This window comes from Megascapheus bottae, chromosome 8, assembly GCF_031878675.1.
Source record: "Megascapheus bottae isolate mThoBot1 chromosome 8, mThoBot2.hap1, whole genome shotgun sequence".
In the NCBI taxonomy this organism is placed as follows: Eukaryota; Metazoa; Chordata; class Mammalia; order Rodentia; family Geomyidae; genus Megascapheus; species Megascapheus bottae.
The window spans coordinates 41085462-41111988 of NC_143516.1; the positions used below are offsets into that span (position 1 = coordinate 41085462).

The window sequence follows — 26527 nt, forward strand, 5'->3', positions numbered from 1 at the left end:
AAAGACTGTGTTTGTCAAATACTGATACATCAAAAATTGTCAGTCTAAAGCTAACGGTACTAGTTCAGGGGTCAAATGATTACTAGGCATATGCTAGGTTTTGGGCAAAAAAAAAAAGTCCTGTGAGTTACAGGAATAGACAAGTAAGGCTCATGGGTTTCCCTGGATTGTTTGAAGTTTGTTTAGTTGGTGTGAACAAATGTTAAACATATAAAATAGGTTGAATAGTAATGTGTCAGTATTTAGGAAAGAGGAAGAGAGGAAACATAGTGGTAAAAAATAATGATTTCTGTGACTTGCCCTGGTGACCACATAATCATTACCTGGCAAAACAAAAACACAACTGAATCAGATGATCCTTTAAAACCCAAATGATGGATCTCTTTCTTTCTGCTTGTGATGTGGTCCTCACCTTGGTATGGAGGTTTTAGGCTTTCTGGAAAATAGGCACAAGGATGCCTGAGCTCTCATGTGATGTGTTATGATGTCATTCAGTTTGAAGCAAAGTCTCAGAGATTCTTTTGCTCTTAGGAAAAGTAAGTTCTTTTACATGGCTTGGCTCACAATTGAAGTGGTTATAAATATATTATATATATACATACACATGGTATAGTGGCATAAATAGATTTATAAATATACACCATTCTTTGCTACACTTTGAATGCCAACAGGTAATCTTTGGGCTTACTAGCACGGTAAAAGATAGAAAGACCGGTCTATCTTTCTGGACTACACTTACTCTGTGTTTTCTAGAATAGCAAATCATATCTAAGATATCACTTCCACCAACTCCTGGACACACTCAATGAGGTAACTGTTGTTGAACAACTTTGCAATGCCCTTTCATCATCAGTTAAATTAACTATAAAATGCAAAAACACAAATACTGAGGAGATTGGAGTTTTACAGCAAAAAGAAATACAATGAATGTGTTGGGGACAGGAAGCTTCATTACCCGCATTTTACCTAAAATGACTACAATACCCGTTTTTCTTCTGTTTGCTTTTTGATTGTATTTTAAAATGTGGCCCGGGCCTATCTACTTCAAATCCTTCCTGGTACAGCACCACCTTTGTGCAATTTTGACATTTATAAAACAAAACAAAAAACAAAAACAAAAACCAACAACAAAATGACATCCAGACTGAAGCCCTCAAATCTCACACACACAAAACCTCTGTGCTTTGGGACCATTCTCAGTGGTTTTTAACATGGAGTTTTGTCTTCACATTTTCAGATAATACATTGGGATGCAAAAGTCATGTGGCCACTCTGAATGGTCATATGATTTGAGCTAAGAAGGGAATCTTATTTTTTGTTTTTGAGACACAGGTTGGCAAAGCCTTCCTGGTACATTTTTGGTAAAAATTGTGACTGGTATAAACAAAAACAAACAAAATAAAAATCCTATTGGACAGAAACACAGAAGATTCCTTTTCATGTTCTTTCAATTCAAGTTATTATTGGGTAATTCTGCACACATACCCCCAAATTATTCAACGCTATATATATATGATCCTATGAGTTGACCAAATGTCTAACTTTGGCAATACCAAAACCTCATTTTCAAAACGATATAGAGAGAGGTTGACTGACATCATATAAATCTTAGGTACTTAAACAGATGTGCAGAAACTGATCTACAAAGAATGGCCACAAGACAAAAAAATACAACATTTATATTCAAATTACAAAGAATCTTTCCAGTCATTGTAAACTTTTTTTAATTATTGCTTTTTTGAATGATAAACTGTATAATAAATTATGAAGGATTATCATTGAAAAAATAATTATGGCTAGACAATAGTCTTAGTAATGGGAAGGCTATGCAAACATATCCACACAAATATTCAAAATACACAGGTCAAATATATAGACATGGGTGTAAATAAGTATATATAATATGTATATATATATATATGTATATGGAGAGTCTTTGCCTCATTTTTGCCCTGAGATTTCGGTAACTTTGGAGTCCTTCTTTAATTCCAGGGAGGTGAGGGAGGATTCACCTGCCAATAAAAGAGCTTTCTTTGTAGAGCTGGAATTATGCATAAGCAGTTTGCTTACAGACACCCTGACTCACACAAGTCATAACTTAAGAAAGGAAACAAAACACTTGTCTTCTGGAAATCTTAAGGATCCATCGGTTCAACTGTTTCTTGTTTGACCTTTACAGGTACCAGAGGTAGTGGTTTGCTGCGAGGCAATTTCACGAGGGAAAGGTCTGGTGACTCATAGAGGCCACACCCAGAAGAGAGGAGTCCACTCCCCAGGTTTCTTTGCAAAGCCACTTTCAGGCCAGTTTCTTCTTTCTCTTTTCTGACCGCAGCTAGAATGTCCTTCTCCACCACAGCAGTCAAGTCCATGTTGTCCTCCATGTCTTCTAGCCGGTCGGCATTGTCACTGATGTCAAACTTCTCAATTTCCTCATTGATTCGGGTCAGGTCCTCCATGGTCAGCCCACTGGTGGGGGCCACGGGACAGTTTCCCTTCAGGTGGACCTGGAGACTACACAGGTGGATGTAACTCTTCTGGCACTGGGCACACTTGTGAGGCCGCTCCCGGGTGTGGAGTCGCTTGTGTAGCTTCAGGTGCACGAACTGGGTGAACTTGGCAGGACACACCTTGCACTGGTAAGGTTTCTCTCCCGAGTGGAGTCGCAGGTGGGTTTTGAGATTGCTGGTGCTGCTAAATCGCTTGTGGCAGACCTGCAGTGTGGGAGGAGGAAAATGGGGGTCAAGGAGGAGGGATACAGGGAAGACTAGAACATTAAGACATGCCAACAAGGAGGGGCAGGCTGGCCAACGCCCAGCAACCTGGACGGCCAGCCATGCCTCTCAGTGGCAGCCATGCCATAGTAGCAAACAGGGATGTGGGAATGCAGCCCATGATTCCCTGCTTGTTTCCCTACTATTTTCCCACCCATTGGAAGCTGGTCTGTCAGCAGCTGGAGACTGCACGCACCTGGCATTCATGTGGCTTTTCTCCTGTGTGTACCAGGTAGTGTTTCTGCAGGTGGGCAAGCTGAGTAAAGCCCTTGTTGCAAGTCTGGCATTTGAAAGGCCGTTCTCCACTGTGTACTCTCAGGTGGACCTGGGAAGAAGCCACATTTGGGTGGGGGGCAGTTAGCTGTGCTGTCAAGATGGGGGTGAGACCTAACACTTAACGGTACTGCTCAAAGATGGGGAGGTTGGTGATGCAAAACTCCCAAGAAAAGCACCCAGGCAAAGGCTTACAGAGAACACGCAGAGCTCCTGTGTGTTTCCAGTGCTCTAGTAGGGCTTGACTAAAAGAGCAAAAGTGATAAGGCTAGCAGGGCATGGCGCTAGCCCAATTTCTGCATGTTTATTAAGAGGAGAGAGAAGGCAACGTTTCCTGAAGCTGCAGAGCTAGGAATGGCAAGAGAAAAGCGCAATCCACACACATCAGGCCCAGGCCCGGTGTGTCCATGCAGCAGCGATGAAGCTCCGCAAAGCACAGGCACGCCGCTGTGGGCACCACGGTTTAAGGCCTACCTTGAGATTTGAGAGCTGGCCAAACGTCTTGGCGCAGACGTTGCACTCATACTTGATCTTCCCGTTCTGCTTCTTCAGTGGGTAAGGAAGCGTTTTGTAGCCCGTCATGTTTCTTTTGTTTTTCATGAGATTCATGGCTTCTTCACTGCTGGGGGCTGCCATCACTGCTGAGGTAGCTTTGGGTTGTACCACGTGTTCTGACGTGGCGGCTGTCCCCGCCGTCGGAGAGCCACTCGTGGGGCTACACGTCTTGTCCTTCATGCTGGCTGCAGCTCCAGTGAGGGAAAAGGCACTGTGTGGCGCGGGGACCAGCACCTCTCGGGGATGCTCTGGAGGAAGCAGTCTGCGGGCTCCGTCTGAGGGCAGGGAACTGGGCAGGGAGGCTGGGGTGAGCATGGGATGGGGCAGGGTGCCCCCTCCCAGGAGGTTACTGTAGACAGGGTACAGCCTGGGGAACAGGCCAAAGTTGTTGATGCTGCTGTTGATGTTGCTTACGGCACTCAGGCCGTTCCGATTCATGCCATAGGGGGGCAAGAGGAACTTGGGGTAGTGAGCATTGTAGGAGGGGATGAAAGCTGGGGGGAGGTGGGGTGCAGGAGTGTATCCAGGGTAAGAGCCCAGGCCTTCGGTGCCATAGGGTGCGTTCAAGTAGGTGCAGGAGTCCCGATGTTCTTGAGAGCCAGGGGCCAGAGGGGATACCGTGGCCCCGGGGCTGCTGTGAGGGCTGGAACTTTTGAGGCTGTGATCTGGGCTGCTTCTTGCAGAAGGACTCGGAGTTGTAGATGATGGATGGGGAGAATGAGTGATGTAAGTTGGTCTCTCCATCCCATAGGCCAAGGAAGCTTTCAAAAAGTCTTCTGGTAGAGGGGCCCGGATGGGGTAGACCACCCGAGGGTATAAGGGCATGTCAGGGCTTCTGTTTTTTCTAAAGTCATCCAGGTCCTTTTCTGGAGTGAAGGGTGAAATGTTAGAACGGTACAAGTCCTTCCCTTTGGAGGGGTTCGAGTCCATCTTTAAGATTTCCTTCACACTATACTCTCTCTTTGGAACGTTCTTTGGGCAAAGTTCATTTGTATCAGCATCTGCTTGCTTTGGGTGGCTGGGGGTTGGTGCTGAAATGAAGAAGAAGAAGAGAAAGGTGGTTACTCAGAGGGCTATGGCCAGCTGAAGTGAAATCATGAAAGCTGTTCTCTTCTTGTGAAAACCTGAGCAGCAGTTGGTGGCAACCACCCACCACCTGGTTCCGAAGGCCTCTCGCTCTTGAGGCCCCTGGCCACCCACTCAGACGTGCTGTCTTATTTCCTCCACAGCAAAACGGGAGCGTGGCTGGGCCACTGGGTGATGCTGCTTCCATCTGTACAAACTTTATGACAGAAAAGGGCTGTGCACACAAGCATGTAGCCCTAGCGGGAGGTGGCAGGTGTGTGTGGAAAAATACTGGGGTTGTCACCTGTCATTCGGACGCTCTGCTTAGGTTATCTAGAAGACATCAGTGCACCCCACAAACTAGATGTGAAAGATAAAAGATTCATTTCAAGTAATAAATAGCCATTGATTTTCCATTCGATTCTTGTTTAGTAGGGACTAACTTTAGTTCAAAATGCCTGTGCCAAATAGATGAAGGAGACAGACGCCACCCCTTAGGCCGGATTGGCTGGCAGCAGTGGCATTTCACTTAGGTTCTGGTCTAACCAGGCTACCCGCAGAGCTGTATCCTGGAATCACGAGGTGTGACCAGTCACCTCTGCCAAACCATAACAGGTACTTCCAGAGCCAGTTCAATTACTTATAGCACCAAGGAAAACAGAGGCAGCTCAGAAGAAAGCATTTATCCCGAAGCCGGCAAAGATCCCTCGGTAAACAGACTGTTTAGGAACATGAACCATGAGGACAGTTTTAAGCTATCTGTGGCTCTGGCCTGTCCATTACATAGCACGAAGGAGGCCTTCAGGAAAACACCTATCAGAACGGGACACCCTGAAAGCCTCCGAGGCTCAGGCATCCCCTGCAACCAAATAAACAAGTGGGGCATGTACTCGTTCCTAGCACCCTCCCTTAAACCAGCACAACTGCCCCAGGAGCATACTGAGGGCAGCAGCCTGGGTGTGGGTGCAATTCAGAGTGGCAGCAGGGCTGCTTGGCTTTGGAATGGAAGATGGGGCAGGTTCTGGGATTGTTCTGAAGCCATTGTGTAAATATTCTTTATCATCTTAAATGTACCTGCTTGGTGGGTACCAGTAGCTCATGCTTTGTAGTCTTAGCTACTCAGAAAGTTGAGAACTAAAGATCATGATTTGAGGACAACATGGGTTGGTGAGAAGGTTCATGAGACTCATCTCCAGTTAAGCAGCAAAAGTCTTGGGGTGGATGGAGCTGTGGCTCAAGTAGTAGAGCACACCAACCTAGAGCCAAAAATCTAAAGGAGAGTGCCTAGGCCTTGCAATCTAAGCTAGTATATTGGCACCCCAAAATATAAATGAACAAATAAACAAAATAACTAAAATGTATCTGGCTTGATTTAATTGAGGAAGAAGTCTTGGCTTGTTATCCTGTAAGACTCTGTTGAACTCTAGAACTAAACTTTTGAAATCCAGGCTGACAAGCTTGAGGGGTGGGGCGGTGGGATCTGATTCCAGTTTGAGAGCCTCTCAGAGAATGTTATCTGCTAGTTGTTATCATGGGCTCCTCTGGGCCAGCCAGAAGCCCCAGAATAAACATGGGGGAACAACAGTAGTATGGGGGGAGTGCTGATGGGGGCCATGATAGGAAAGGTTGTTGAGGGAGGCATTATCTGAAGCCACTAACCCAAAATAAATACTCCCTTATCAGACCAATATCTGTCTTTCAGTGAGGCCCTGCAGGCAGGAAGTTCAAATTGTCACTTTTGTTTTTTAAAGCTGAAGTGGCAAAGGCAAGGAAAGACAAGTAAGAGGGAAAATGGATAGGCAAGACATCTCACAGCCTTGGAAAGCAATTTCATGGAGGTAGAGGGTGGGAGGAAGTGTCACATCCTAACTTTATCACTTGTGCCACTTCTATGTGGCAAATTATATCTAGGTTTCAGAATTTCTCCCCCCTCCACCCAGTGGTTTTCAGTACTCCTATTGTCTTAAAAAGATAAAATATTTGGGCTAAAAAAAAAAGCATCAAAAGTTTGAGTTTATTCACAGAACTGAATATGCTTTCATGTATAGTCATGTGCTCTTTTAAAGCACCTCAGTTTAATTTGATTATCAAGCTAACATAAAACAAATGATTGTGGCCATATTACACACAAAAAAGTCAGAACCTTTCATTTTCTATGAAAAAAATACTCAGTATACAGTGCCTGTTGTATACTCAATCCATAATAAATGTGTGCTATCTCTGATGTCTTCCGTTAAGCAGATTTGTGCCTTATTCTAAAAAAAAAAAAAAATCCGAAAAAAAAATTCCGAGGAGCTAACGTTAGCCTCTGTAAAATGCTCTGTAGGTGGAAATTGTGAAGTCTGTATGAAGGTACATTTTTAAAACTCATCCTTCAGCAGCTGAGTAATCAGGAGAGCTGGTGTCATTTCTGACTCTCCTACTTAGCACCAGTTTGAGTTAACATGAAAAAGAAAATCAAGATCTGTTTTTGTTCTTAAATCTTAAATGGCTGTAGGCGGACGGAGTCATTTCAAGAGTGAACCGCTTCTGAAGGCTCTGAATGGCTTAATTATGCCGACTCACATTTTCGATCTATAATAAGAATCCCAAGACTACAAGAAAAGAACCTAGAAGTTCTGCAGTAGGCAAAACAAAGTCTGTTTTCAACTGAAACTGAGAAAGCAGATTAACATTTAGAAGTCTGTAATTTGGTCAACTGTTTTCTAGATGGATTAGTTAGATAGATAGAAAAAAAATAACCAAAAATAATTGGGTGAGGTAGAAACTTAATAGTTCATTTTTTCCTTTTGCTATACCTTTTTAAAAAACAAATTGCTGGGGCCAGGAGTTTGGCCTAGTGGTAAAGTGCTTGCCTAGCATACACAAAGACCCGGGGGGTTCGATTCCTCAGTACCATATACATAGAAAAAAGCCGGAAGTGGTACTGAGACTCAAGTGGTAGAGCTCTACCCTTGAGAAATCCCAAAGACAGTGCTCAAGCCCTGAGCTCAAGCCCATGACAGGCAAAAAAACAAAAACAAAAAACAAAACCACCAACCAAATTGCCAATAAGTGATTTCTGGCCACTTGATTTTCTTTCGTTTGTCCTTGTCTCTTTGTCTCTTCTTCTTAGCCAATGCTACCACGAAGGATCTCACTGGAGGGCTACACGAACTTCTATTATGCTCTAGTGTGGAAGCTCAACACAACTCATTGTGGACAATCTACCTATGAGGCTTGATGAAATAGTGGAAATTTTCCTGATCAGCGACTCAATCATCAGTTGCCACACCTAAGCCAATTTCACAATCGGCAGCAGGAATCTTGTAATGCGACTAGTTGTTATTATTATGAATGTTGGACAACCATGATGAGGACCTAAAATTGCTAACTTGCCACTTAGAAAAATTCTACAGACATCCAAGGGAACATGCATTTGGAAGAAGAAAGGCAGCCTTCTATTGCATGCGTGAACACTTGGATCTTGTGGGGGAACAAAAATACTAGGCCTTCAAGATCTTTGATTAACACAAAGTAAGGGAAATATGGTTATTATTATGTAATTATATTATTATGTGGGGGGTGTGTATGTGTATGTGTGTGTGTGTGTGTGTGTGTGTGTGTGTGTGTGTGTACACACGCTCACACCAGCAGTAGGGCTTAAACTCAGGGCCTGTACTCTGGCTTGGCTTTTTCCACTCAAGGCTGACCATCTATCACTTAAGCCACACCTTTATGGTTATTCAAGTCAGTGGAATGGAGGGGTTTCGGAGGGGAGGGCTAAGAAGGGTGGGGAGGAATCTCTCAGTGACATTACTGCTTTAACAAAATAAAAATCAAAGACTGTCTAAATTCATAAGTGGTTAAGCTGAAGAAATGGAAGGTGACACAGAAGAGGTAGTGAGAAGGTTAGGGAAGCAGCACATTTCTAGGAGAGGCCCTAAGTGAATGTAAAGCCCGTGGAAACGCCATTGTCCCTTTGTGTCTTTTACCACTGGTTCTTTAGCACGGGGGGTTGATGCCAAGATGGGATCCATGGCCCCAGACGGATGCTCATGAGCCCAGGGGAGTGCTGAAGAGAGAGATCCTTTGGGTGAAGACAGATGACATCCATCCGCTCATGTGGAAACTACTTTGTTCCCAAACATCCTAATACCTTTCCCAATATCTGGAGGATGAACTGTGAATGTGCTCAGGGTTTCTGTTCACACATCCTAGGATATTATTTTTCTTTCTTTTTTCTAGGTCTAAAACGGGGACTCACACTCAGTACCTGCTGCCCCTTTTATTCACTGGCTACTGCTCTACCAACTAAGCCACACTACCAACCCCTAGGCTGTGATCCTATGAAACTCGTATAGCCCCAGATTTTCAGAAAATTTCAAATAAGGTGTTCAGACCCAAAGGAAAGCAAGCAAACAGAAAAGTGTGGAATTGAACGCTAGGTAGTTAGACAGCTAGATTATGTGATGACTAGGATATATAATTGGTATGCCAATTGATCTTAAAGTTGACTCAAAATTTTCAGTTTATGTTAACAGTAATATCTATTTCAAATGTCTTGAGTCTGAGCTAGATGCTGGTGTCTCAAACTTGTCATTCTGCTACTCAGGAGGCTGAGATCTAAAGACTGAGGTTCCAAACCAGCCCAGGCAGAACACATGGTGAGGTTCTTAGCACCAATAAACCACCACCAAAAAGCTGGGAGTGGCGCTGTGGCTCCAGAGGTAAAGAAAGCCTTGAGCACAAAAACACTTAAGCAACAGCGCCCAGTACTGGCACAGAAAGAGAAGAATAAAAATTGGTGAGTCTAGGGGTTAGGGGTAACAGGGAATTTTTTTCACTTTCCTTGAAATGCTCCTTTCAATGAAAAATAATAACAAAACAAATCGTTATAAAAATCTCGGACATTGTTTTAACTTTTCAACCAAAAGGAACTTTCTTTTTAAACTGCTATACAATTGAGCAGTCTACGAACATACAACTACTGTTAGAACTGAGGTTAGGATTTTAAATTAATTCTTAAATGATTCACAGAGATCTCTTGAGAATGACTAAAGCCAAGAAGGCCTTTGCAGAAAGGTCACGACAGCGATTTTAACCAAATGGAGAAAGTAAAAACTTATAAACAGAAGGAACTGAGAATTTGTTAAGATGAAGTGATAGGTGGCTACTGTAATACTGATGAGAAGATCAGATTAATTCATTTTACCATAAGGAAGGAAGCTAAGAAATAAAATCTTTAGGGTTATTCCATTTGAATAATGCTTGAAAAAGATCATGACAAGACTTTTTCTAGAAACAACCTCATGGATGCTCCACATTAGCCTATTTAAATGTGCATCACCACACGATTTCAACACACAATTTCAGCACTCCCAAGGGTGATCATTCGTACTTGCACATTCAGTGTGCCGGGAACGATCCCTATTCAATTCTCAGCCACATCTCCTTTTGTTGCATACACTGAAATCAGATATATAGTATATATTTCTTACTGTAACCTTCTGAATTCAACATTCAAAACAGATGATCAAGTCTCATAACAAGGAACTAGGGACTAGTTCTTTTAATTCCTCTTCCTAATCCCTGGCTTAAGCCATCTTCTTTATAAAATAGATGAAGATATGTAATTAAATAGCATGTCATTAGTTCATAGGGGCAGAAGGGACATTATTAGCATTGTGTACACACACACACATACACACACAAATTTGTTTTTATAATCCACTTACTGAGATTCATCCCTGTGAGCTCTCCGGGATAAGGGTAGTGAAGTCTTTCTGCAAAGTCCCGACAATACCACACAAGAAGTTCCTGGTTGGCAGGGATGGGTTTAATGGTGTAGAAATAGATGTTCATCCCGTTCTGACATGCAGCCAGGCTTTGCTCCTGGGCATAGTGGGCTGGATTCACATAACGCATCCAGTTGCTTTTCTCCTCATTAAAGCCATCAATGAAGTGGTGAAGTTCCCCTCTAGAGTAAATCTGTCCAAAAAGAGAAGACAGACGTGGGATTTCTGTGAGGAAGTTAGCTCAAAGCAATAGAAAGCTTTCTCAACACCCAGATTAGATTCCTGCTCTCCTCCACTGCCCAGAATCAGTCAGGGTGGCGGGTGTCATCTTGAATCAGCAGAAATCAGGGCGGAAACAGGTAAGGCACCGGGTGTCAGTTACCTTTTCCATCTCAGTTGTGTGGTCTTTTCATGTGGAAGGCTGGGGAGTAGGCGCGGCGGGAAATAACCGAAAAATGAAACTCAAATTTTCATCTAAGGCAAGGCTTCAAAACTGATTTCAGCCACCACAGAGAAGCACTTTAGCTATAGCAGCCAGTGACAAATGGGCGACTCTGCAAACCTGCGTTTCGATCACGGTGACTTTTAGTGCTTTGAGTCACTGGGTAGAAGAGCAAGCTGACTGCGTCAAACCCAGGCTCAGCTTTTTCTATGGCCTCTGTGCTAGCTGTTTCCTACACCCCCGCCCAAGGGCCAGACTATGCAAACATCCTCCACCCCCCAACCCTTGAGTCCTAAAGTAACACTTGTTCATATGAATACTTGGAACTGTGCCTTTTTGTGGAAACACTGGGTGGGGCAAAGGTGATTTTCACCTGCCATAACAAAGAGAGCACTGGGACGGAGGCCAGAGTCTGACAGGGAAGTCACTTTTCCTCTTGGGCTACATGTTCAGCCTTGTGCTGCTTCTTTTTGAGTCAAAGGAGGGAAGAGAGAGTCCCCCCAATATTTGAGAAGAGCTTGATTAAAACACCATATGCCCAGCCCCAGGCTTGAGCTTTTGGAAAAAACAAAACAAAACAAAACAAAACAGGCAGAAAGAGTGTGGTTCCTTAAAGGCAGTGAATGCATAAAGAATTCCACGTCTGTCTCTGAGTAATACTACCTCTGGTTCACATATGCACGTAGGGTGCTGGCCAAAAGACAGAATTAAGAATAAGAAAAAAAAAAATCAAAGGATATACGCTCACTGAAACCACATGGCAAAGCACACTCCTTACCCTTGGGCAGAAGGTCTCACCTCTCCCTCAGACTTAAAAGAGTTTTCTTCATCCCAGATAGCTGATGCCTGGTTATGTGCAGCTGGGGGTCCCTCAAGTGGTGAGACACTTGATGGGTCTCACAGGACAGCCAAGTGACTTCTTTCCTTTCAGCCACCACTGTCTACACTAGTCCACGAATGGGTTCTGTATTTCGCTCCAATGCGATCCGAAATAAAAAGGAACTCTGTCCCTTTAACCCAGGCAGTAAACATCAGAATCACTTTCTTTTAAGAGTAACTTCCTGTAAATTGTGAAGGGGGAAATACGTGTGGCTTCATCAAAGCAGCTTGTGAGAGCATTTGCGGTGTGTGTTGTTAAGAGAAAATGGAACAAGGCTGGGTGAATTGGGCTATCAAGAGGGGTTTTCAAGTTTGTTTACTCTCATGAGCAAACTTCCAGGAACATAGGGTTCCATCACTCTAGCCGTTTTTCACTGGGGCGGAAACTGCTTTCTAAAGCTACTGGTATCTTGATTCCAGTTAGCTTTCCACGGACTACCATTTACTGTATCTTCATTTAAAAACAGAACTGCCAACACCATGAGGTCACACACACACAAACACACCCACCAGAAAAGAAAAGAGTGCATACGTCAAATGAACACGGAGGCTTTCACCTGCCTGCATTTCCATCTGTTATCAAGAAGATTCAAAAGGCGCTGACTCACAGTACAGTTACAAGAAATGTCAATGCTTTCTCAACTTGAACATCTCTTTGCCAGTACGATTTGCATATAACTTTTTCTTTCCTCCCAGCTGATGTACAGATTCCTTCTGCCAAGCAAAACCCAGGATGTTTTCAGCTACAACCGAGAAGTTATCTCCTACTATATCCTTGGCATGTGAAGGACAAATTCTAATAAATCCTCCGCAGGAAGTCTTTCTTGGGAGGCTAATTCCCAAGAAGGCTACTTTTATTTAAAGAGTCACTAAAAGTAGTGAACAGGAAACGGGGTCAGACACGCAAGATTCTTAAGTATTTCTTCCCTTGTTAAGAAGTTCTTCAAAATGATCCCATATTAATAAGACAGGCCGCATTGTCTTGATTCCAATCTTTTGAGTCAAAAATTAATATGCCTCTGGCTCACATCTCAGGAGAATTTATTGGCAGTAAAAGCCAAAAAAAAAGTGCACCCCCTCTCATATAAATAATGTTGGGAATATATTTTAAGGATGAATATATATACAAATCTTTTATGATACTTGTCCAAAAGATATTAAAGTTTTTAGGTGAAAATTACCAGCCAAAGTGAGCAGTTCAATGTTGGTTATTACCATGTAGTCCTTTTTTATCAAAGGGTTCAGCTCATATGTTACTTATGTTAAAAAACACAAACCTTCACTATTAGAATAAATGTGATGAATATTAATATAAAAATGGATTATAAAATTTAAGTAAGCATCTGTTGATTTTCTTTTTGTTCATACTGACAAGGTGGTTATTCCACCTGGGGAAAAAAATAAATATACTAATGCCATGGAAAGCTGGAATCTGACTTCTCTTTGATTAGTCTTGATCCAGACTCTAACTCAAAAATTCAATCTCATTAATGCCCTCCTCTGAGATCCTTTGTAAACGTTGATATTCCAAAGGAGACATATAAACTAGGTCTTGTCTGTTCTGTTAACTAGAGCTTGAACTCAAGAGCTTTTCTTTTTCTTTTTTCCCCCTCAAGCTTGGTACTTTACCAGTTGTACAACTCTTACCAGTTATAAACTAAAACCCCACTTTCCTGCTTTCTGTTGGTTAACTGACATAAAGTCTCATGTACTGTCTTGCCTGGACCGGCTTTGAACCATGATGCTCAGATCTCAGCAGTGAGCCCACCAGGACCTTGCTGTAGGACAGGTCTTTTGAGTGTATGATACAACAAAGTTTATCATCTCACATTATGTGAACTTTTCCTATGCTGTAGAAGGAGCTTACATATTAAATTTAGTTTCCTGGTGCAGTTGAATTTAAGGGCCATTCTGTGGTCCTTCTCCCCTCAGATTTCCACCCATCTTTCAGGGCTGTTATTATCAAAATATCATTTATGAAAACTTTTCATTCAATTAACATTAACTCAGCAATAAATTAAGAAGGGGTGAAATCTAAGGTTTGGTGACTCATTACCTACTTCCTACCTGGGCCAGAAGCAAGCCAAACACTGTTTCCTTTCATCACAAAGCTCTAATGAATTGCAAACATTAAGTTCCACAGTCTATTACTGCCACTACTAACCAGCCACATTTTGTATTTCTGAACTGAACATTTAACTGGTTTCCTTGCTCAGAATTCCCTATTTCCACGAAGAACCACCCCACCCCCCATTTTGAATACTTGTGGGCAGATCCCAGTATTTCTCAACACAGGGCTGAAAAAGGAAGTAATCCTACTTGCTCTTATAGCTCCAGTTTTTCCCCCCTTAACATTAAAAGCTTAATTTTTTTTCTTACTTACCCGCCAAAAATATTTCCTGTTGGCATTTTTGGGAACCGTCTCACTGGTATAGATTTCACCCACTAGGGGTCCGAATCGAGTTCCCTGTGGTATATATTCTTTACTCAGCACTCCAATAATCTAAAAGGACAAACATAGGAAACAATTACGTGTACTGTGACATGTTAGCCAATCTTGTTCGATGAACTGAATTGTTGAGTGGCAATCCAGTCCACGTGGGAGACTTTAATGAAGCCTCAACAGCTAACAGGTGTAGGAGGGGGGCAGCTCATCTAAGATCTGAAATCACAAACAAATATTCCACCCAGCATTAAAAGAATCTAAAGGATTTTTCTCCACCAATAAGGAGGCTCTTTACTTTTAATATTCCTCTTCATGCTAGGAGATCAGAAAGGATAACGATTCTTGTCTTGAGAATATGACACTGAAGAATTAGCTGGTCAAGATTAGATGATTGTAGCTCTCCTCCTACTTTCCTATTTCATTCTCCCTCAAACCATAAACATAGTGTAGTCTAGGGAAATAAAACAATTTTAACCTCAGAAACCAAAATAATACTTTTTACTTGTTCCACAAAGACTCAAAGAACCAGAAACCAAACACATTATGTTTTTTTTGTTTGTTTTTGTATTTTCATCCTACGTGAGCTCTTTCTCCCCACTCCCATGGCTTATAAGTTCTCTTTAATGGAAAAAAATATCTTGCAAGTAACTTTGTTCTTCTCTGACATCTATTCAAGAGTGGTCAAAGGCTCTCTTTTGAGATAGAATTGATACTGAGGAGCTGTGGGTGTTAAGCACGGTCGGTTCTAAGATCTGAAGAAATGACCTTATTAGACTCAATACATTTTGACTTAGGAGAGCCTTACTAAAGAAACATGCTCACTGTGTCACAGCTCCTGCTTGATCCTAAGTTTCTTTTGAAAGAATTGAAAAAAAAAATCAAGAATCAGGAAGTAATCCATTACTATTGAAAAAAACTCCAAAAACAGCCCCTTTGTAACATTTTTTAGTTAGTTTCACTTTGGTTTTAATCTTCTCCCTTTCCCATTTTTGATTCAAAACAGCCTACCAAGTAATTACAGAATAGGTTTTGAAATAGATCAAGGGGTGGAGTAAAAGATAACATTTGTTACCACGTCTGGAGGTGTGTGGTTCAAGTGGTAGATCACTTGCTTGTCCAACAAGCACCAGTTCAACACAGGAAAGAAAATGAAAAAGAAACCAAGAAACCAATAATAATATTAACTTCCAGTTCTATTATCCCCGGAAGCTCCTGTGTGGTTTTGATCCTGAAATGTCAGGCACAAATACATGAATTTTCATTCGTTTAGATGGCTCACAATGGCATGTGACAATTAGAATTATGAAATCCACTGCTGCCTATTAAAGCTCATCAAGAATTTATTCTGGGGGGAATGGAGGGGAGGGTAATGGGGACCAAGACATGTAAGAGGCTATCAATATATGTGAATTAATGCACCTTCTATCTGGCAAATATCATGTAACCCTTTTATTAATTACAATAAAAAATATAAAAAAAGAATTTATTCTTAGGGAATAGGTATATCTACACAGCAGTCTTTCTCATGTAAGTTTCTTATCAGGAAATGATTTTTTTAAAGTAATTTGGTATTGAAACTACATGTCAGTGTAGCATACTAAAGACTAGATGGGGGGAGAAGGAGGGGAGGGAAAGAAGGAGAGAGGGTGAAAAAAAGAATTTCCTATATCTAACACAAGTTGAAACAAGGCTGGCAAGCTCTAGTGTTATTTTTGGTCCTTTATGAATTTCTGGCAGAGAGCTGAAAAAAGCAGATGTTCATTTCATCCTCCTCAACCTTCATTTACATCTATCTGCCCTTTCAAGAACAGTTTGTTGTTATTGGTATTTGTTAGCAGCTCAATTGCTGGGGACAGGAGGTGGCATCTCAGAACAGTCTCCAGATAAAAATACATCCTGAAAGTTTAAATACTTATTCGCCCAGAGGATCACTGTCTAGGACACAGTATTGGACACATTATTAATTTGAAAACTTCATGGACTTGCCTTCTGTGACACACAAATCATCAGGAACGCCATAACATTGAAATGACAAACAGGAAAAACAAACAATACCATTTGTTGGTGAGCCAATAATTAGCAGCTGATATTTTCAACACATCCACTTTAAAGTAGTAATTTTAAGCAAGGTACTCAACTGGTTCCTCAACTTTGTTTTAAATGATAGTCTCTGGGAGTCAGAGTTTGGTTACCAACAAGGAACAGTACACGAAGGTCACAAGTTTCCTTCCAAACTGCCATTCTTCTACAGAAGGTGACTCTAGATTTTCAGTTATCAACCTTACATGAAGAAGACACATGCTTTGCTTTTGGCACCAAAGGAAAGCTAAAGTAGAGTCATGTTCTTATGACAATGGAATGCAGGGAAGGCACAGATATCAGGGCCCATTAGGGCCCAATCACTGGGAAGACATGACGTGGTATTGAACGCAGTGACGGATCACCTTACAAATCTAACTCAGTAGTCAAGATCTGAGGGTGGTGGGAAGAAAGTAGGCAGGAGTGCTGGCTTGGCCTGAAATCTCAATTACTCCAGAGGTTAAAGCAAGAGGTAGATAAGGTCCAGGCCCAGCTTGGGCAAATTTACCAGAGCTTGTCTCAGTGAACAGCACCAAACAACAATAACAACAAGAAGAAGATTAAAAAGCTTCAGAAATTGGTTATCTTAACAAAGGAATGAAAGAGAGCCCTAATATTTAAAATTCCTGCTTTATAGAGACCTATGAAACATACATGAGCTAATACCTAGAGATAAAGAGATGCAAGTGACTGTGGATCTGTGAGATCGGAAGGAATCTTGTAGCTTACACACCACCTACAATCACGGCGGGTGGTAGTTCCCTGCCATCCTAGCGCTTGGAAGGCTGAGGCAGGAGATTCATGTGTTTGACACCTGCTTGGCCTACATAGCAAGATTCTGTCTCAAAAAGCCCAAACACATAAATAAAATCAAGATAAATCACTGATAGTCACTCTAAGTACAGAATAAACACTTTCATCTCAAATTCATGTCAGAGATATTGTTCAAAGAAAAACATAAAGATTGCAGCACTCTAAGATTAAGAGTTGGTCCATGTTCCTGTGACAGGCACCAGCGTTTCTCTGGAGGAGGAGGAGGAGGAAGAGGAGGAGGAGGAGGAGGAGGAAGAAGAAGAGGAGGAGGAGGAGGGAGGAGAGAGGAGGAAGGCAGGAGAGGGAGAAGGAGAAGAAGGAGAAGGAGAAGAGGAAGGGGAAGAGGAGGAGGAAAGTCGTAGTTCTCCTTCTGGTCCTTGAAGATCCATTGTATATTTTAGCAAACTCCTTCTCCCTCAGCCATTATTTACAGCATTCTGTCCTTGGGATAGGGAAACATGGTGCAGAAGCATGTTAAATACTTGGGATTTTACAGTGCCAAAAACCTAGGAGTATAGTCATATAATTCAGGAAGGAAAAACAAAACAAAACAAAACAAAACAAAAATCTCATTGGAACTGACCAGGGTCCTAAAGAATTACTGCTGGGGACAGGCTGCTGTGTGCCTTCTATAAACCTATCAGGGAGAGGACACTGCCTTCCACACATGCAGGCTTCATCGGCCCCTAACAGAAGCCATTTCTTGTGTACTTTATATGCCACATAGGTCCCTTTGCCATTTGAGAACATCTATCTCTGTCAATGGCCTCAGCTATAGAACACACTTTGGTGGAAGCTTCCAGGCCAAAAAACAAAACAAACAAACAAAAAACAAAAAAACTGAGGCTTCTTCCTAACTTTACATAATGAAGAATTTACAGCTAAGATGCATTGGATGGGGGTGCTGAATAAAAGTCTGATAATAAGGACAATATTAAATATTTAATAGTAATATTAAATATTATTTGAAAGGCAAACTGTTTTTATGGAGGATCATTTCAATTACTAGCTATCTCTTCCCCTCCCCGAATTCCAACTCACAAAAAATGACTTGATTAAAATTCTATGTTAATGATAAGGATATTACTTTACAAGGACTCTTGTGGAGCTCTATAGTGGATCAAGAGAGTTTGTAATTCACCCCATGCGTAAAAGGAATATGTTTTTTGGAAAGTGTTTTTTTTGTTCTTCCTTCACTTTTTCAATCTGAAAGGAAATTCAGCGATTTCTTGGTTTATCACCTCCTGACTCAAAGAGTTTGAACACAGAAATTGCTTATTAGGTGGAGATATTTTCTTTTGTTTGTTTGATTTTTGTTTTTCTTGGCCCTGGGCTTGAACTCAGGGCCTGGACACTGTCTCAGAACTCTTTCTTACTCAGAATTCATGCTCCACTATTTTGAGCTATAGCGCCACTTCCAGGCAGAGATACTTTTACAGATGGCCTGAGATAATAAAGGACCTCCATTAGAAGGGATTCTGAGTGAGTCCTCCCCATCCAACTGTGTTGATGTTTATCAGCCCAGGACTTTGGGAGGTCAGACTGACAGAAGACAGTGTCTCTTGGGAATAAGTAACCCCAAGCCCAGAGCCTACTTCATCTCAGATACCAGTGTTGAGATGGGTTTTTCTAGAGTCACGTAGTCACAGATTAATTCAGGAGGTTGAAGGGGAAAATCCCTATAACAAAATAACCTACCATCCATTTAAACAGCTCTAAAGTTCTCAACAAGACATCTATGCTTAGTGTTTAGTTTCAGAAATAAGGAAGCAAGAAGAGCCTCAAGAAAGGCATGAATTTAAGGCCAAAATCAGAAATCTGATTTGTATGTTTTGTTTTTAAACCAAAAGGGTGGAAAAAAGGTGCTGACACATAGCACAAATTCATAATGAAAAATGATTGTGTTGAAAAAAATTCCCCGGTATGTCAGCATAATAGCACATAATGTAACCTCTTCTATTTTAATGAAAGTCCTTAAAGAAGAAAGGCAAGGTAGATTAGTCAGATAAAAACTACACGTAGAAAAGCTTCTTCCCTATTTCCGTGGCTTGTAGGACAAAAGAACCATCTGAATGGTGACCATGTAAACACCTCATTGAACCCTAATGCTTCTGTCCTAGAACTGGTTTATGGATAGCACACCCTCAATGGCTCAATTCCACCTTCCTCTTTCACCATCTCCAGGGAGCTGTTTCTTCCCAAAGCTCAAAACAGAAGGAGAAAGACACAGCAAACAGAGTAAGTTTGAGACAGGATGATATTCAAATCCTTTTCTTGATTGCTTTCCCAAGAAAGCGACTGAGGTGTTCTCTTCTGGAGCCAAGTGCTTCCGTGAAGTAAAATTTGGGGGGAATAGAAGAGAACCCTGGCATTTGAGATGTTTTGAAGGATCTCCTTCAAGGACACCTATTCTGTGGTGTTTTGTTTGCTTGTGTCTTAGTTTTCTTTCTTTTCTGTTGGGGGGAGGGGAGCATGGACATCCTGAAATAGGGAACTCTATGTTCAAAGAGGAAAAAAATAAGCCTAATAAAAGATCTGTCTGAAATATATTGACAATAATTAGAGCCACAGTGACACCAAGAGGGGCCAGAGTACCATCATCTAACAAGCATTTGTTGGAGACAGCATAAGAACTTTGTTTCCACTGCCGAGTCTGGCTTCAAATACAGCCTGTGGGCAAGTGACTATCTCCCTGAACCTTGGACTAAATGATCTAAGAGCATAACTTGACTCACCTATAGTTTTCGGTACAATGATGAAAACTGAAAAAAAAAAAAAAAACTCAAGCTAAGAACTGAACTGAGAATAATACAACTGTGAGATAAGGAAGGGCAGACATGCCCCACCGAATAAGAGTTCTTGATTTCAGTCCTCCTGGACTGAGAAGACAACAATGATACAGGGAACCTTGTGAACAGACCAATAATTAATCAAGGCTGATAGGAGAGAGGGAAAAAAAGAAAGCAAGAAAGCAAGAAAGAAGCTACACCTTTCACAGCCACAGCCAAACAAATGCTAAATTGATTCCAAAGGCCACATTTTCAGAGACTTTCTATTGAGAAGAGCATTACTTTCAGGAAGAGGTATAATTAAAGCCGACCTCTGGGGTTAAAAGTTTTAAAAATAATTCACATACAACTACAATTTAAATTTTGATTTTTATAGAACCTGCTACTAATCTCTCAGCAGGAAAAAAGGGGGAAAAATGAGCTTTCCTAAAACTCCAAGTAGAATGGCTCTATTTAATTTTAGACAGCTGTGTCTTTCCTCCACTAAAAACACTGAAGTCAGACACACAAACAGGAAAGAGACAAAGCGTTTCCCAAAACAAGACTCCTGGGTTCCTTCAAATGCAGTTGTTCCTGAGGGAAGGGGAAAGTGATTTGAATGCCCCAGCAACAAAGTCCATTCTTGCAGCACTGGACTCCCCTCGCACTGTTTTCCGAAAGCCACAGGACTACAGGGACCACCTCTGAGGGTGGAAAGTCTGCTGAGGGTCAGATTCCTTTTCCTCTGCCCCAGCCATCAGCCAGCACAACCTACAGAAGCCAAATTTCCAAAACGGGGAGGTGGTTCTGCCAGTTATTTCACAGCTAAACATCACACCTCACTTAATTGTTATATTAAAAAGGGTAAACACAGATCACTTGCTCATTCCAAGTTTTAGGTTTTCAACCTCTTTGAAACAACAAAGAGTGTACCCACTTCAGAGGCCGGTAAGGCATGATCCTGTCAAACGCAGCCAGAGCAAAGGAGCCTGGGCTAATGGGCAGCGGTTAGTGAAGTCATCGGACAGAGGACACTTTTACATGGCCCCTCTGGCTTGGGTTATGCCAACACTTCAGTTCATAAACACGTCCAGGTTTTGAGAATAATTTTAGAAACCCAGCTAATAAAGCTGTCTCATTAAAAAGAATAAAGCCACTGCATGATGGCAGAGGGAGACAAAAAGACACATTTCTAAGGGGGGGGGGGTTTCTCCCTGAAAAACAAACAAACAAATAAAAAGACCCTGGGAAGAGGCAGGGCTGGTGGGTACAGAACTCTCCCACAGCCTCCTCTCCCAAACCCCTCGGCAAAGAGTGACTCAGAGAGTGACCCACCGCTGCTGTGTGCTGCCCCTCAGCTTTTCCCAAAGGATGCCAATTTGCCAAAAGATTTCACTGTTTACTAATTAGCTGTGGAACAGCTGAAGGCTGGAGGAAATGAGAAGGAATTTGACTTGGGGACAGAGAACTAGGAAAGGAGTTGAGCATCTATGGAGGATCCAGCCTTTGGGGATACTTCAAGAGATTTCTCCCAGATCTGATCTCCTCACCCCTGGAGCCACGAGTAAGGGAAGATGGGGGCGCCAGGTGCCAGGGTAGCTCAGCCATCCATCAGCCTTACCTCTTGGCTGTCTGCGGCGTATTTGAAAAGCAGATTCCTGGGCAAGGAAGCCTCCGCCTGCACCACCGGGGTCTCCCCATCCGAGCCCGAGTCCCAGGGGTGGTCGTTGACAATGTAGGTACAGTTCAGTTCAAACTCAGCCTCGGTCCACTGAGTCATGTCCGCGTCCTTCACGTCCATTTTCATGGTCTTCTCGGTCCCTGCTGCCAATCCTTGAAACTTCACAGCAGCCGAGCTACACTTGGGGGCAGCCTGGAAGGGAAATGGAAAAGGGCTTTTCACGTCCAGGCCGCAGACCCCGCGGCTCCCCGGGGACCCCGCGGCCACGGGGACGAGTCCGGGCCGGGGACGAGGAGTCCGGGCCGTCGGAAGACTTGGAAAGCAGATGCGCAGTAGTGGGTGCAGTTGAGTAAGAACCCCTGCCCCTACTTCTCCACGGCTCCCCCCAAAACCGCGCGAAGCAGGCTGGCTTGAAGAAGCCAGGTTCTTAAAAAAAAAAATCCTCTAAAATTAAAAAAGAAAAGAAAAGGGGGCTGGGCGGGTGGGAGGAGGGAGAAGGTGACAGCCTCGCGGGACGAGGAAGCGTCCTGGGACAATCTCTGTCTGCTTTTACCTCTCGAGGCAGAGCAGGGCGCTGCGGCCGTCCGGTGTCCCGGAGCGCCCGGGGTCATGGCCGCCAGACCCTCGGCCTCGCCGTGGAAAAGTGTCACAAACAAGGGGAGGAAGAGGAAGGCGCTCCGTCCGCCTCTGAATGAAGCTAAAAATGGAAAGCGCGTGCGGCGCGGGGACGGAACCCGGCCAGCCCTTTCCCAAACCGGGAAGACCGAACTTTCCCACCGCCTCCCAACTCCACACCAACTTTCAAAACAACTGCCCCCTCCCTCCTTCCCGCCCCCCCTTCCTTCCCTCCCTCCCTCCCCGCCGCCGCCGCCGCCGCGCCGGCACCCTCCGCGTGGACGGCGGACGGAGAGGGGCGCACCCCGCCAGCATCCCGCACCGGAGCTGCAAGCCTTCCCCCAGGCGCCTTGGGGCCACCCAGGAAAAGAATGATAACCATAGCAGCACTCATCATCATCATCAATCATCATCATCATCATCATCATGAGTGAGGGATGGATGGATCTCGGGATCGGCTGGGCATCTCTAAAGCCGAGCTGAGAATGGAACAGATCAGCCGGAACACTAACTACAACGCCTCCGTAGAATTCCCTGCGGAGGGTTCCTTTCGGAACCCCCGGCTGCAAACAGCACTTCCCATTTCAATCTGAAAGTGTGCAAATTCCCAGAAGCCCCGGCTCGGCTCCAGTTGACTGTCACCACTGCCCACTTATACATGGAGAAGAACAGTCTCCTTTTTCTTCTTCTTCTTCTATCCTCACTCTGGGCTTTCCACAGAGGACACAGAGGTGAGCCCTTCTCCGTAACCGATCCCCCGGCACGGGCGCGTGGGTGAAGAGGCGAAGACCCACGCGTCTTCTTTCCCACGGAAAACCGGGCGTTTCGCGCGGCGGAGAGCCTGCAGGTTGAGTTGTATCCTATTTCACTGGCTCGCTAAATATAATCTTTATTTCCCTCCCACCCCCCAACTTTAAAAGAAAATTAAATGAGATTGCCAAGTCGTCTGTGCCTCTGTGGCCACTCGTGCACACCGGCTTATTTTTATTTACTTCTAGCCGTGCGGAGCAGTCTCGATGCCCAAATAAAAATGGAAATACGATTTTCAATAACCGGAGTGGCGAAGCCGGCCTCGCGCGGTGACTGTGCCGCCGTGGGTGACGGGGTTGTAGGCAGGAGTAAGTACTGAAATTTCAGTGAAGGGCCAATTCTGTGCAGAACCGAAAGGGTTACTGATTCATAGGGGGAAAAAGTCTTATAAATGTTTGACAGTCTTACGCGCACGCGAGTGTCTCTTGCTTTTATTGAGACTACAAGAAAGAAAAAAAATTTCTTTAAAGTTTCCAGATCCACGTTTGTTTCCAGATCCAAAAAAAAAAATCAAATGAAATCAAATGAGATTCCTTACCAAGGTCGTACCCGCACGTTTATCCAGGCAAAGATCCAACATCGGAGACGAGTCCGGCTCATGACCACCCGCTCCGCATTTCTCCCCGCAGCGGCTCGGGACGGGCGGAGCGCTCGCTGACCGTCGCGCGTTCGATCGCTCACTCGCTCCCCCTTTCCTCCCGCAGCCGGGGAGCTCGGTCGGTCCCCGGCGGGCTCGGCCGGGCGGGCTGGGGCCGGGCTGGCTGTCGGCGGCGCACAGGTGCTGCTGCGCGCTGCGCTTGCCTCTCCGCGACGCTGGAGGGCCCAGCGAGTGTCTCTCCAGCCGCAGCTCGGGCTGTGTTAACCAGACGGGCGGCTTTCCCCTCCCTCCCAGCTGCAGATTAACCACTCGTCTCGTACACTCCCACCGGCGGCCCGGAGTGGGGGCGTGGCCAGGTACCTGGGCTCCGCCGCCGCCGGGCCGGGCCGGGCCGCGCCGCCGCCGCGCGCCAGCCCCCCCCCCTCCACCCCTCCTCCGGGCGGATTGCGAGAGCCGCCGCGCTTCCTCTCTTCTCGTAGAAGACACATTTCAACATTTACTTGGAACCTTCCTACTTCCCTTTCTAAGCCCTCCGCGTGGAGCTCTGGGGGCTGCTGCGTGCTATTCGAAATACTCCAGATCGCTCGGCTTCCGGTTGTGATAGGATAAAAGTGAGTGTGCGTGTGTGAGTGAGTGAGTGTGTGTGCGTGCTGGCAGCCGGCACGCGCGCCGCCGAAGCGAGAGAAATCTTTAAAAACGAAAGGTTCGATGGCTCCCCGGCCGGAATCCGCGGCGGCGGGGCATAGGGAACTTTCGTGGAAAGATCCGGGTTGGAGCGCTGGTGTGTGGCCTCGGGGGAGGCCAGGTGGCTCTCCACCCCCCGCCACGGCCATCGCCGCCCGCCCCCCGTCCCCGGCCGACTACAGTTCCCGTCTCCCGCTAGCCACCGTGGGGCGGGGGGCGGCGGACTCCCCTGTGTCCACGGCGGGACAGTCTGGGACGCGGGAGAGCATACTGATGAGAAGGACGCAGCCCCGCGCGCTCCCTTCCTCCTCCTCCTCCTCCTCTCCAAGCCCACGGGCGGACTTGCGAGGCGCGTGGACCTAGTAAAAACCCAGGGAGTCAGGTACCCGGGCTGGCGGGCGGAGTGAGCGCGGACGGCGGCGGTCATTAGTGGGGTTCGGCCCGACCGGGCTGGCTTTTCCTCCAGCCTCGGTCGTCTGGTGAAGGAAGGACATCCTGTGATGATGGCATACAATGTCCTGTTTGTTTATTATTAAGACTGAGGACCTCGCATTCCTGCTGCTCCTTACAAAACAAACCAGATGCTCCACTTCCTCCAGGGGTCTTCGCGCCTTCAGCAAGGGATCCTCTAACTCGCCGCCACCAAGAGACGAAGGGTCCCTTTACAGCACGCACCCCATCCCAGCTAGTCTAACGACCCCTGAAACAAGTCTCCCACCCCATCCCCCCATTAGGAAAGATAGGGGAGAAGCATGGAGGATGGCACAGACCAAGCGGTTTGACACTCATAATCTCATTGAACGGAAACCCCTGGGTTTAAAAAAGAATAACTTAATAACACAATTTTTTTTAAAAAGCACCCCTCCTTCCAACTTTGACTGCAGTCTCCTTTCCTAGCGTTTAAAATACCCGAGTGCATACACACCCACCCACAGACACCTCCACCCCACATCCACACGCCCAGTTCTGACTTAATGACACCAGCTTCGTCATACAATGAAGTGGACATTTGGGTATTTGTTTACAGGAAGAAACGAAACAAAGCAAAACAAAAGCCCAAGCTCCATCGTTAAAGCGGGTCTGTTTATCTTTAAAATTTCTTTCAGGAAACTTTTCTAGAATATATTTGGGGGGAGGGAGGAGGGAGAGGAGAAAGGAAGGTGAAAGGTCAAAGATTTTATGCTACAAAATGGCATGTGTGTCTAAAGCCCTGCTACAAGCTCTGTAGCACACAATTAAGTTCCCACTAGGAGACATAAGTAGCACACACACACACACACACACACCACTCGCACACATCCTTTTTTTTTTTTTTTTTTTTTTTAGCGTTGGGCCACCTGCTATTGTGTGTTGTGCCAGAGGGGACGCTAGCATCAAGAAGAAACAGGACGTGTAGCTTGCTGGCTGATGTGCTAGGGGTATAAAACGAAGTGAACAATTCTTAAGAGCTCTAGGAAAGCTTTGAGATGATAGTTAAACAGGAGAAATCCAGTCTTCTGGAGAGGGTTTATTAACTGATGCTGAGTCAGCTCCCCAATGGACAGAAAAACAATGTAGTCATACTGCAGGCCCGCCTGCTCCTGCTGCTGCTTCTCACAATCTCCAACAGATCAGTTAACAAGTATTTCACTTCCCTTTCAGAATCAAACTCTGTACTTGAGCCACAGATACCATGCAAAAGCTGGTGACTCACCCAGGATAGAGTGAGGAACAGGTCAAAAAAAAAAAAAAAAGGCTGAAAGCTAAGGTGGGAAGAGAGCTATTTTCAGCCAAATATTTGCTTTAATGACTAGAAGATGCCGGTGAATCAACTCACTGTTAATTAATATCAGCCTGCACTCACCTTCAGAGGTGGTGAAATGGGCTTGAGTCTACAGAGGACGCAAACATCAAATACCAGTGTGGGTCTTAGCCAGGCAACCCTTAAATGAATTCCAGGTGCTCCAGCTGAGCTGGACCAGACCACAGGAGGGGCTTGGAGGAAAGGAGATTCGGGGACAATACTGGAACAGAAGAGCCTTCAAATGTTTGCTTTTTGGTGTATGTCACAGTATTGAGGGAAATACAACAACAACAACACTTCCAGCCAACTTTTGATTATGATCAGGAGAGTCCAAGATAGGCAATCATATAACTTAAAATGAAGGCCACACAAAAAAGGAAGGATTTGAAAGTAAGGAAGCAAGCTCCTCTTGTGATATGTAGGTATCACCAGTTTGAAGAGCTACAGGGCAGGAAAAAGGCCTGACCTTGTGAACTTCAGTCCCACTT

General features: G+C 44.5%; 1 protein-coding gene across 3 annotated transcripts; it reads right to left on the reverse strand.

The window, feature by feature from the left end:
- Positions 1–1938: 1938 nt before the first annotated feature.
- Positions 1939–23627, reverse strand: Prdm1 (PR/SET domain 1). Of its 3 annotated transcripts, XM_090337694.1 has the most exons (7): positions 23513–23627; positions 21490–21741; positions 14146–14265; positions 10382–10634; positions 3519–4630; positions 2968–3096; positions 1939–2711 (listed from the first exon to the last, which is right to left on the reverse strand). In XM_090337694.1, exons 1-7 carry the CDS (start codon positions 23552–23554, stop codon positions 2136–2138), a joined length of 2484 nt encoding a protein of 827 aa, XP_090193820.1. In that variant the 5' UTR covers positions 23555–23627; the 3' UTR covers positions 1939–2135. The 3 variants fall into 3 exon arrangements, with proteins under 3 accessions (XP_090193820.1, XP_090193818.1, XP_090193819.1); XM_090337692.1 differs by lacking the exon at positions 2968–3096 and having other exon boundaries at positions 23513–23603; XM_090337693.1 differs by lacking the exons at positions 14146–14265; positions 21490–21741; positions 23513–23627 and adding an exon at positions 10824–10832.
- Between the last annotated feature and the right edge of the window lie 2900 nt (positions 23628–26527).

Coding starts and splice junctions, on each gene's coding strand:
- Prdm1 (XM_090337694.1), bottom strand. CDS start 23,554: ATGTTGGATCTTTGCCTGGATAAACGTGCGGGTACGACCTTG. Junction 14,266..21,489: donor ACGCCGCAGACAGCCAAGAG/GTAAGGCTGATG, acceptor TTGTCCTTTTAG/ATTATTGGAGTGCTGAGTAA. Junction 2,712..2,967: donor AAAAGCCACATGAATGCCAG/GTGCGTGCAGTC, acceptor CCCACACTGCAG/GTCTGCCACAAGCGATTTAG.